The 12,708-nt window shown below is 39.3% G+C and overlaps 1 protein-coding gene across 8 annotated transcripts in view; it reads left to right on the top strand.

Moving 5' to 3' along the window:
* The window catches only part of astn1 (astrotactin 1), a 422,909-nt gene that overhangs the window by 214,022 nt on the left and 196,179 nt on the right, over positions 1 to 12,708 (top strand). For all 8 annotated transcript variants that reach the window (XM_030401856.1, XM_030401857.1, XM_030401860.1 and 5 more), the window contains one exon: positions 4,679 to 4,806. In XM_030401856.1, coding sequence (XP_030257716.1) covers positions 4,679 to 4,806 — 128 coding nt within the window. The remainder of the gene's footprint in view (positions 1 to 4,678; positions 4,807 to 12,708) is intronic.

Here is a 12,708-nt window from a genome sequence, read left to right on the forward strand (position 1 = left end):
ATTTGAAAGGCGAACATTGTATTTTTACTCTGCTGCATTTATTTCCAAAGCAGTGTGTTGTTCAACTGATTTACCTCACTTTTACCTCGCTTTTAACATCATTTGATCATGAATGCCTTTTGGAAACAGTGATTGATATTTTTTTTTTTACCTTTTTCTGATCATTTATAGACCAAACAACTCATCAAATAAAAAACAAAACAAAAAAAACATGAAATGAAGATTAAGTGAAGTAGATGCAAACTTATTTCAAGGTGTGAAACAACAAGATCCCTGAATTGATAGGGTTGTATAATGACATGAACGTCATGCTACACAAATTACATAGCATAGGCTATACTCAATTCAATATTCAATTATTTATATACAAATATTCATGAACGCATGGTGCATCTTTTGAATCTGCTTCAGGGTGTATGCTATCAGCAGCAACAGGATGGATAAGGATAATGTAGTCGGCCTCCTCATATAACAATTTCGACATATGAGAAACACTGTCCATCAACGTATGCTGTGTGTTAGAACCAAGCATCGATGTAGGTCCAGCTGTAGTCCTGCGCTCTGTCAGCTTAGAGCACGATCTGCCAATCGAGTGCAGCAGCTTGATCCGAGGTGACTCTGATTCATGTTGTTTGGCCAGCCTGAGTCCTACTTGTCCATTTCCTTTTTCCTGCAACCAGACATTAGCCCGGAGCAGCCTTAAACCAAGCTGGATTAGCATGGCTCTTACTCTGAGTCCAGACTGTCAGGCTCAAGACGCCAAGGGCCATGATGGTCTCAACGTCCACTGCTCTTAGTCCAAAATGCCTTCTTTCTTCTCCAACAATGACAGTATTTCAGCCCTAAGCAGTAAATGTTTCAGCAACAGAAATGAAAGAATTATGGTTAAAAAAATAAATAAAGTGGCATATCACTTTGGATGGGGTGCCCACTAACACTTTTAGCTCAGCAGCTACTGTGAATATTTTGGCTTAAAACAAACTGTAAATAACATCTTTTGAAATCAACTGGCTTCCAGAGACTTTGCCTACAAGCCGTATGGAGCCATTTCACTTTATTTATTTGCAATGTGTTATTCTTGTTAGTTTGTTTATCGAGGAGCTTCAAAATGTAGATACGCTCCACAAATGTTTTGTGGACTACAACATTTCCTCCAACCTTACAATGGTTTGAAGTGTGAGTAGATCATGACTAAATCAGTGCTTAATGGCTAAACTTTAGATTTCTCTATTTGAGAAAATTATCGCCAGAGAAATCATCATTAAATAAACATTAGTTGTAGCCCTTGTTCAGATGAATAGCCCAAGGGATGATTGTGAGAGAAACAGAAGAACATGAAAGGATTGTCGTTCAATCAAATATGCCTTTGTTTTTTTTGTTATGTATCCGTAATTGATCAAACAGGTGGCGATGCACATTCTTGACTAAGTTTTGGCAGTGTAACATCTAAGAAAATATAGTGTTTCATCATACAGTGCCAGATGGCTTGTGAATGTTACATCTAACAAAATAGACAATGGTAACTGTCAGTAAGACATAAAGGCAGTGATGGGAACTCGTATGCATGTATATGGGAGAGAGGAAAAAAATCACAGCGGTCTTCAGCAAAACAGCAAAACGATTCACTCATTGCCCAATTTGTGTGCATGTTAAACTAACAGCTATTGATATGCTTAATTGCCTTCAGCACAAGCTGCCGATATTTGACTTCAGTGTCAATAAATCCAAAACAAACGTTTTCATCATTCTGCGACACAAATCTAATAACAGGCAAATTAACTGTGTTTCAGTACTAAATGATGATTCATATATAGCGAGCAGAGCATCCACACTGTATATAACAATTTATTTGCATGTTTGTATTTATTTATTTATGGTTTTTTTTTGTTGCATTTTTCTAAATAATTCCACTCCAGAGCCTTACGATACATGAAGAAGTGCCATCCCAATTCCATGCTTTACCACCCACCCACCCACCCACATCAGCGATAAGCTTTGCTTCCCACCACCACCACCAGCAGCTAACTCAACATTGTTTTCATGAGCCTGATATCCTGCCAATTACCATTACACCTCTGGCCATGCCATGACCGTGCAAATGAAATGTAATTTGAACAGTGGTATTTGACGCAGTTTTTTTTTTTTTTTTTTTTTTTTTTTTTTTTACTCAAGCCAGTGGCTTCTGTTGTTCTCAAGCTGTGACTTTCCCAAAGGCAACACTCTGTGATTTGTAAATATTTGTGTATCCTCTTTTTACTTTCACAGCTCAGGCCCAGAAAACTGCACAAATGAAATTGTTTGTGCATGGTATTATTAACAGGAGACCTATCACCAGAGTGAACCATTAGGACATTTCATGCTGATTTACTGGCCGTTGCTATGTATATTTTAAAGGCTTAAATATTTTATCACATATTTTTCACAGAAAAACAGTTCTGAATAGGCCTGCAGCTGAGAAGAAGATCCATTGAGGCTCATCAAGATGATTTATGTTTGCTTATTGTAATAACTGCTGTCAGAGACGGTTTGTGGCAAGAAATATTCTCAGCATTCAGGAAGGGGTCAATTAAAATTAGAGAGTAAAATAATAAGCAGCAACACTCTTCGTTTATTTTACCCATTTATTTTTGCTTCTCCCATTCCCTACTTTGGTATAGAACCATACGAACCAGCCATGTGGGTAACTGTGGTGTACTCAGTGAAGTTTACTGTAAAATGTTAAAGAATAATTCTGTTTTAATTAACAGCTAGTTATTTTGGTGTCCCTTAAAGCTGTGCTTATAAATATTTCCTCTAAGCCCTACACAAGGCTTTTTAGCATCTTTTGACTCATTGTTTCTAAAGTGTGCAACTCACGTTTTTGTTCACGACTTCTGACAAGCTAAACAGATAACACGGTTGTGTTTGGCGTAGCCTACCCATAAACAAATAATGATAATAAATAAATAAGAAAAAGATCCGTTGGCTTAAAATGAGCACTTCTTCACAGCAGTCACCATTGTTCCATGCGGGATTAAAACCCTGGTCTCCTAGATGAGAGTCCTCTAAATGAACCACCAGACTAATCCTGACTACCTCTCATCACAGGCTTTACTCTTCAAACTCTCCATCATTTGTTCCTCTCCTTAGCCCCAAATTAGAAACCAAAACAGAGATAAAAGAAGATTAAATACTTCAAATTAATAATGATTGCTCTGTGTGTGTAAACTGGTACTTGGCTGTGAATGTATTAATGACCGCCAACCGTAACATCTCAAATTTGTGATTTTTGGGTTGGTTGCCCAGGTCGGCATTAAATACGATAAAGCAGATTTAAACGGCCACTGTGTAGGACTTAGTGATGGCGAGTGGTGAGGTTGGAGATTGCAACCTGCTGAACACCCTTTGTCAGTTTGGTTGGTCTATGCTGGGCTACTGTAGAAACATGGACGAAGAACATAGATGAGAACCTGCTCCCTCTGTGCATATAAAAGGCTAATTCTAAGGAAGCAAAAACACAATGGTTATTTTAGGTGATGATACACTGATGAAAACATAATAAGGAATATTATGATACATTTCTGCCAACAGCCACCCCTAAATCCTACACACTGGTCGCAATCATAGTGTTTAACAACAACCCTTAAATGCCTTGTGCCTCTGCTGATGTACAACCATGCGTACATTATGTGTTTGAAAAAATATAAGTCTGGAGTCAAAATAATCACAGGACTAAATAAAGATGTGTTCTCATTTGCTTTGGCCCCACAATGCCTGAATGACTTAAGTTAGTGATTTATTGCAGTCATTCTGTTGTGGAACCTTGTTGTGAACCTAACTGGCATTGAGACAAAGAATGATGGAGTGGACACAATGAGCGAGTTCAACCAAGAGTCACTCACAGCAGCAGACAAATGAGGACATCAGCTCTCAGACTGAAGATGAGTCACGTTGCAGGCAGAACAATCAACACAGTGAAAAATGACGTGTTTTATGTGAGACTCTGTCTCTTCAATTTACTGTACAGTCGTGAATAATTGTGACTATGTATTGATTTTCCCTTAATGATGTGCCAGAATGTATTGCTTTACGATTTACCAAGTTACTTATCAGTCTTTGATCTGCTGTGTCCCTCCTACCTTCATTAATGCTTTCCATTCATTTCCCTCTGACTCCTTTTTGCCTTTGTCTGTCATCACAGAGTTTAATGAAGACTGTCATTCCAAAATGATCAATGTTTTTGGAGAAATCATACTGTATAGTCATAAGACAAAACACTACAGGCAACTACATCATTGTCAACATGTAATTGGGGGTGAGCGGGTAAAGCATTAGCTTAGCTGTATCCGTTTATTCAGCCAACTCTACTGGGAATCGGCAGGACTTAAAGCAGAATGTGTGGTGCTAACTGGCTTGATCAGGCGTGGTTGTATTTTTTTGTATTGTAAGAAAGTTACATACAGAACAGCCTGATCAAAACAGTAAGAGAACTATTTACAGAACAACTTTTAAAAACTTGAATGAATGTAGGAAGTCAAACCCAATCAGTGTAATGGTCTGACAACCTCAACACAATATTGTATTTAGATTTTGCCTCTTAGCTTACTTTGCCCCTCGTTTTTCTTCGTTCCCTGTTGGACAACTCAGTGTCTCCGTCTCTAAACGGGACCTCCCATTCTCTCGTCTCTCCTCACACCAGGCAGAAGAACTTTGCCCGAGGCATCGAGCAGCAGCTCCCAGATGGCATGGTAGTGGCATCGGTGCCAACTGAGGTTCAGTGCCACGAGGAGCTGTCGGACCCTGTGCCCGACCCAGAATACCTCAAAGGTATGAAACCATATTTCATAGTTCAGTCTGCTAGCTCACAGCTGTGCTATAGTACTTCATCACTAGCCTGTCGAAATAACCTCATTACTCAAACAAAAAAAAAAAAAAAAAACACCTTCTGAGTGCTTGATAAGCAATGTGGAATGCTGAGTGATTAGCCCAAGGTCTTTGCATACATTCTGACATTTTCGCCATCATTTATAATGTTATGGAAATCTGCCATCATAAGGGTGAGAATGGAAAGTTACAGTCCCTCAAAAACATTGGCGCCAATGTAGACACCCTTAATGGTTCCCCCGAATTAACATAACTGAAACCAGATCTAGGACCCAGTTTGTTCTTGCAGCAAATATGCTATATATCAGGGGTACTCAAATACAAATCTTAAAGGGCCACAAAGATTTTTTTGAATGACTCAGAGGTCCATGTATTGAGGTCGGTCAGGCCACATGCAATAATACTGTCATATTCAAAACAAAATGTCCTTTTCATTCTAAACAACAAAATCCGAACTAAAATAAAATGTAATTTCCATTTTAACATAAATTAAAATACGTAGTTGAATATTTCCTCTTTTGGTTTGCCTTCAAACATTGTGTCCATCACTTCAGTTATGCATTATTTTATTTTATTGTGACATAGATGTGACAAGAATCCTGCTTGCAGCTTGATATGACGATTTCAGTGCATTTATTTGTGTTTTGCTTATCTCTGAATTTTGAGGAAATGTCTCTTCAAAATTCCTATGCTTCGTCTCATAATGCCGTTTCAAATTGTAAATCTTCATCACAGCTTCTCCTGGCATATTGTAACGCCACTTGTGGACTGTGGCGCAATGGATCTTGGGTATCCTGTTGTTGTTGGTGTAATAATGGTTCGTGAATGTGTTTGTGAATAAGATGATATGTAAGATGGTTGTGGGTTATTTCACGTCATTTGTTCTGTGATTAAATGGTGTTTTAACAAGGATGATACAAATTTTGGCACCGTGAGTGAAAGGGTGTTTGCCGGGAGAAACTCCCCGTCCGTTACACTCCTTCCAACATTGAATATACATGAAGTCGCTAGCTAAAACTTGTCAAACTGCGCAAGGTGGTAATGTAAGACGAAGGATTTAAAACCGCTGCATTGTCAGATACGTGGAGATTGTCCCGGTTGGAGGCATAATAAATGCAACTTTGAAGATCCTATTTCTGCGAGTTGCCGATTATCACTGTCCACTTTGTCATAACAGTTTTTTTGGAAACACGCCATATTCAATCTCTTACCACCAGCAAAATGTGAATACGCGAAGTGCTCCGAAAACGAAAGTGAAAGTTAAAAGTTGCGCTCTGTCTGTGTATCGTTGGCATGGAGACAAGTCCCGGTATACACGTGCTGACCCAACCAAAACACATAGTGAAGGAATAATAGTTCGGGGGCCACAAACAGGAGGCCGGCGGGCCGGATGCGGCCCGGGGGCCGCCTATTGAGGACCGCTGCTATATATATTACATATTCAACTACACAAATCAGTCGGAGTAATATGATGAAATTTCATGAAAACAGGGTTGATATTTGGTCTTGTTGGGTTGACTGTAACTGGCTGAATTGTCCTCTGGCCCATTTCAGAAGGATGTGACCTCCTTGGGTCCCCTTTGGGTCTCTTTTTTTGAAAATATATTTTTGCATGTGCACTTTTCACTGATCTGTCTTCATAAAGATTCAGGGAAGGTTTGGTGAGACTCATATGGATCTTATCCACAAACATGCTGACCTGCCTTGATGGAGTTTGACTTGGCACATCCGTCCAGCACAGCTGGGATTTGAATTTATTTCAAGGCTGCTGGCATGAAGGTGTGTCTCGTACTCATGACGCTCTTGAATAGCGTCTTGAATAGTGATTAAACAAAGTCGAGACACTCTTTCTCCCCGCAGCATCATTCAGGATCACTGCTTACACACCTCTGTTTTTTCATGTTTAATTTCCTAAAGCTCCTGCACAATAAAAGTCCTCCCATTAATTAGTTGTTTATAAAGCAGCAGTACCACCAGCTGTAACATGATGACATAACTTCTGAAACAGCTGACAGCTGAAAATGTGGCTTACACAGATGAGCAGTTTCACATGTACATGTTCTCCTCTCGTCTTTTAGTTTGGTTGTTTTCTGCACTGTCTTGTGCTAGAACTTCTATTAGAAGGGAAGAATAATAAACCAAACGACAGCAGAGCAAAATTCATGCTCAGGACTTGGACTGCATTCAGATCTTTCACTTGCAGCCATGGACTATTGGCCCACATTGCAGAGTGGGTGCTTTATTGTACTGTGTCAGCAGAGCACAGTATTGGTAGATATCAAAAAACATATTGTCAAAAACCAAGCTGACCACGGGCCTTTAAGCCGCTGAATTAATGAATAGACTTCCAGAGCAAGTTGAATATATCCCATCTGTACTCTTTTCTTTTATAGGATGGATTTTTTCTCCTTTACCTAGGAATGATGGATGACATACAGAATAGCCTTTTAAAAGCCAGACAAAACACCACCTATGTACACATTTTTGATATACACCAACGACTTTCTGGCTGCTGTTTTGTCATAGTCCAGCTCCAAACACTCCTCACCTCAACATCCAACTTGATAACGAACGTGAAGGGGGAATAAGTAAAACATCAGCAACATATTTTCTTTTTCTTCTATTTTTTTCATCTGGAAAGTGTGTGTGGGAAAGAGGCTGTACCACGACTGTCGGGATTCATTAGTCTGTGGCATCAGAGGCCCATCTCGCTGTTCTCTTCATTACCAGTACAGCTCGTGGCAGCGATGTTTGAACAGCAACAGCCGTCCTGTGTGGAACAGCTGCCATTAGCACAGACACGCAGGAAAAAAGAAGAAGGAACAATCTTGGCTCGCTAACTGTCAAGCTATGACAGCAGAAGGCCAAAGATCTGCGTCCGTCCATCTGGACACCTCGTTATCCGCTGAGTTTGACCTCACTTTGTTTTGCTGAGTTTTACAGTTTAGTGCTCTAAATGTTTGAAAACATGCAGAGTAATCATAGGCATATGTGTCTGATGGACTTGTTGGAAAAGGAAAAAAAGAATCTGCCTGACAGAAAGTTGTCTAACCACTCCATTTTGTCAGAAGCAGAATGTAATATTTCTCTTGCCGGCATTTAAGTTGTAGAACATGTTATTAAAAGCTGATATGCGTTATGGAGAGGATATCCTCCCCCTGCTCTGCCTGCAAAAGTAATAACCTTTCTCTTCGTGTTTGGAGTGCGGTAGCGAGTACCACAATAGTGAATGTAAGTTTAATAATTATATTTCAACGTTTTTTTCCTGGAAATGCCTCATGCAGGCAGCCTGCTGGCTAAGCTTATTCAGGGCACCTGTGTAACTGCCTCTGAATTGCCTTACAGTGTGGAAAGCAGCAGATTGCGAGATGGGTTTATCGCTTGTTGTTGATATATCAGCGGCGATACAAGGCCAGTCGGGGCAGCAATTCAAAACCACATCAAGCGGGGTTACGTCCAAGGTGATAGACAATCAAATGAACGAAGGAGCCGCGGTGGTTCGAACTGCTGTTTATTGGAAACTTCAGAGGATATTAAAAAAATGTCTAATCTAAATGGATCTTCTGCTGCCAAGTCCCCGAGCCTCTGTCCCCCCTTCTTCTGTGCTCAGCTCAAACCTTTTTATCCCTACATCGCCCCCGGGCTCACAGTGCACACGGCCCAGAACAGAGACCGACACAGCAGCACTTCTCCTCCGGTGCCTCTGTGTTGGGCCTGTGCGGTGGCAGCCCAAGGCTTTTATTGAAGAGTAATATCATGAATTGAGATATCATTTCAAAGCATCCAGCAGGGCACCATAAAAACACACAGTGGACTCTGGGGCACTGTGCTGCAGGTTTCACTCTGTTCACAATGCATGCTAGAAGTGAACCAGTGCCTAATGCTGGAAAAAAAAAAAGTGTATTGAAAGAACCAAAGGGTGAACCAACGATGAGCTATGTAGAAAGATGTGGGAATCGAGTCCTCATGTCACATCTGGCCTCTGTGCCACGAGCTTCTGTGTGAAATGTGTTGCTATTAGAACTACAGACATTTGTGATGTAACGTCAAAGAAATTCAGCAGGTTTGGCTTGGTGCTAACTTCTTTTTTCTTTTTTTTCCTTTTTTTTTCCCATGGAGCACATAAAGAAATGTGGGGCAAAATGAAAACGTATCAAATTGCATGTTATTTACAAGCAATATGGTATACTTTATTAAAATACAAAAAAATGCCCTTTTTTTGTCATTTCTGCTTCGGTGTTCAAACGTATTTACTAATTATGCAATCATTTATACCTTAAACTAAATAGTAATTCAATCACTTTCCAAGCATTTTAAAATTGCATTCCCAAGCTTTTCCAGCATCTTAAAGCCGTGGAAGGTTATTATTTATAGACACAGTGATTACTTGACTTCCATCGCATTAAATCAGATCGTGCTGTAAACAATTTTCAATTATGTTTTGAGACAACAAGACTACAGAAGGTTGGCAAATTTAAGGACAGCAAAAAAAAAAAAAATTACACGTTCCAAAATGTGTCACCTGTCTGGAGGCTAAGTACTGTAGACTTGGCATCCTTACTAATCTGGTTTGAATCGATAAAACAATCACTCAAATAAGAGATTTATTATGAAACTAATGAAACTGCTGTTACAGGCAAATTTAATTTTCATCTTTTTTCCAAAATGTTGTCCCTGTACTGAAGCCACTACTCCGCCACCAGGTCACTGCTTCTATCAGGTTACTTTCATCTCTGACAACAATATGGTAAAATAATGTGAAGTATCTGTACCTCCAAACTCAAAGTACTTTTACATCCAAACTATGCTCAGCTGAAGTGCTCAAGTACATGTATTTATTGACTTGATAGATGGGCCGGCACAGCGCATCATTTTCATGATGTGACTGTAGGTTTCACGCCAAGTAGCCAGCCGGTGATTGTAACTAGTGCTGACATGGCGCTGTGGAGAGAAAGGTGCGTTGACGGCATGAGAGGAAGCTCCGTTCTAATCAGCTTAGAATAGACGCTTCAGTTTGTCATTTATGCTGTCTAGCTGCCTGACTCTAGCTCAGATCTTAAGGTGTTTTTTTTTTTTTTTTTTTTTTTGTCAGGTCTCTCTTAACTTATTTGTGCCACCATCATTGGTGCTTCTTCTTCTATTTGTTTCAGGGCATATTGGAAAGCATTGGTCAAGCACAGTGACACTTTTTTTTGTTATTGTTGTTGAGTGATTTGCCTGAAAACTGTAGTTGCTCTATTTGCACATGTGCCAACATTTATTAAAATTCATAGTTCACACACATCTATTCTTAGACGCGAATGCAAGTGAAATGCTCGCACTGACGATAGCTGAACTATTTGTAAGTAATGAAAGTTTTGTTCGAGTGGCAGCATAAATATTTAAATCATGTATTTATTATATTTGCACACACTCTCTTCTTCTAGCTGTAATTTATTTCTAAAACCATCAGTGGTGGTATGCAATTATGAACAATTACTCAAATAGTTGTACTTGACTTGAGTATTTCCAATGTCCATTTACACAACATTGTTACCATACATTTCATCAGCTGACACATATGTAAGAGGATTTAGTCAGCAATGTCAGCTGTGTGAGGAGGCTGCCAAGCCAAAGACTGCTGTTTAAAACAACATTTTTTTACATTTGCTTTTCAGCTTTGTGGCAGCAGAGCCAAGTAATCCAACACATGATCATTTCCTTACCCTGAAAATGCAGTTTGTGTGCCTAAACCAAACCAGACCGTAAGCATTGTGATGTTGAGAAACATGTCAGATTGAACCTGTTGAAATGCAAAGTTGCAACAAAAAAAAACATTTTTTTGTAGACATTACTCACTCCATTAAATTCAATTAAATTGTTTGTCAATCTACTATTGATCGTTGCTTTACTTGAACAATTATGAAATGTGTGGCAACGCATAATAATGATAATAAAAAAATAATAGAAATGATAACACATGATGCCATCGGCTCTGGTTGAGGACTTTTGAAGGACTCAGTAACAGCTGCAGCAAAGTAATGAATTTAGATCCAATGTGCCTATCAACTATTGCAGCAACGTTGTCGATTTGATGTCTGACATTAGCTTCCTCACACAGTGATATGGCCACAGTCTTGGATGGTGTGAGGAAAGAAGGCATTCCCCTCAAGCTCTTTCAAATTTAGGATGTTTTTCAACAAACTGACACAGTCCTCCACCGCCTTGTCAAAAATGATGCAAGTATCATATAAATTCCTCATGAAAGATGACAAGCATTCACTCACCCAGAGGTTCTTCAGGCATAACAAATGTGCAATAGAGTTCATATTTTGGCCGTTTCCTTTTTTTTTTTCATACCGGGGGTAAAAAAGAATAACTGAAACAGTTTTAATGTTATGCAGTCGATGCAAATAGGCATAGAATACAAACTAACTTACCTTTGATGTTCTCGAACGTGTCCTTCAGTTTGCATTGTCAACGTATTTAGTCACCGGTCATCTTTGCAGCTGCACATTTTCTGGGTTTGGTTCAGCGTCATTATTTTTTAAACAATTCCCTGCTCCACATCGCTTCACTTTTCGGTGTGTGACTGATGCATCAGCTGCTTAAGCAGCAACAATCTGCCTTGTTTGTTCCTGAAGCTGAATGATCAGACGGTCAGATTTCCATTATAGCTAACACAAAGTGATAGTTTTCATTTAATCCAGAATGACTCACTTGCCTGTTATGATTCATATGGGGAGGGATGTTAAATTTAAAGCCACTAAATCACAGTCACAGATGAATCTTCATAGGTGAGTCACATTATTTATCCCAAACATCTTGAACATTAGCCAAATGGAGTAAAACTGCGAATGATGAACAAAGTCATCACGAGTCACATGTGTGTTCTAACACAGGCTCAAATTCTCCAAAACATATGATTTAAACAGACAAATGAGCCTGCTACTTCTTTTTAGTGGACATTACATTTAAATGCCTTTAATGCATTTTGCAGTAATACATGACTTATTATACATCAAGTCTAGGCTTTGAGAGGTTGACCTGATGTAATTTCATCATAGGCATAAAAATTTCAGATTGAACATCGAACACTGTCAAGGCAAGGCAAAATCCATTTTGACAGATAGGACTGGCAGTAGCTGTGTCCTAACCCACACATGTGTGAGCCGCAGCAGTTCAGCAACGGCAGCCGTCACAAGAGATTTCTACCTAACATAGCTAGCGTTATTACGCTTCACTTCTGCAACACTCCCAGTGGAATCTATAAGTTTCTAGGAGGATGGAACATAATATGCCTGGTAACAAAGATGTGCCCAGAGGAATCAAAGGGCAGAGAGTGTGTAAGGAAGGCAGCTAACATCACATGATTTAGCCACATTAAAAATGATGTGAATAAAACTTGAATAAACCTTTCTAACATTTCTGCCTGACGCACGTAGATACATTTTTATCAGCAATGATTATTGTTTACAATGGAGACAGCTCCCATGATCCCACAGTACTTATGTCTTTTGTTTTATTTTGTTTGAGAGATCCCTAATGGCAGAAATTACATTTTAAAGGTGCTGAAATGCTCTCTAGTGCTGACGCCGGATGCTAATTAACTATGAGAAAATTGCAAGTGAATGCATTGTGCTTCTGTAGAAACGCACTTGTCGCTTGAAAAAAAAACACAAAGATTTCTCTGGATTTAAACATTATCGGAAACATTTGAGATAATGTAAATAAACAACTCAACACGCCATATAACAGAGCTCGAGTTGCTTTGTGGACATTTCATTGCAGTAATGGTTGGATAATATATCTTTTACTCATTGCATTGTTATATCAGGTGGCAACTTTTATTTTGTAAGGTTTACA

Source organism: Sparus aurata, chromosome 21, assembly GCF_900880675.1.
Source record: "Sparus aurata chromosome 21, fSpaAur1.1, whole genome shotgun sequence".
Taxonomy (NCBI): domain Eukaryota; kingdom Metazoa; phylum Chordata; class Actinopteri; order Spariformes; family Sparidae; genus Sparus; species Sparus aurata.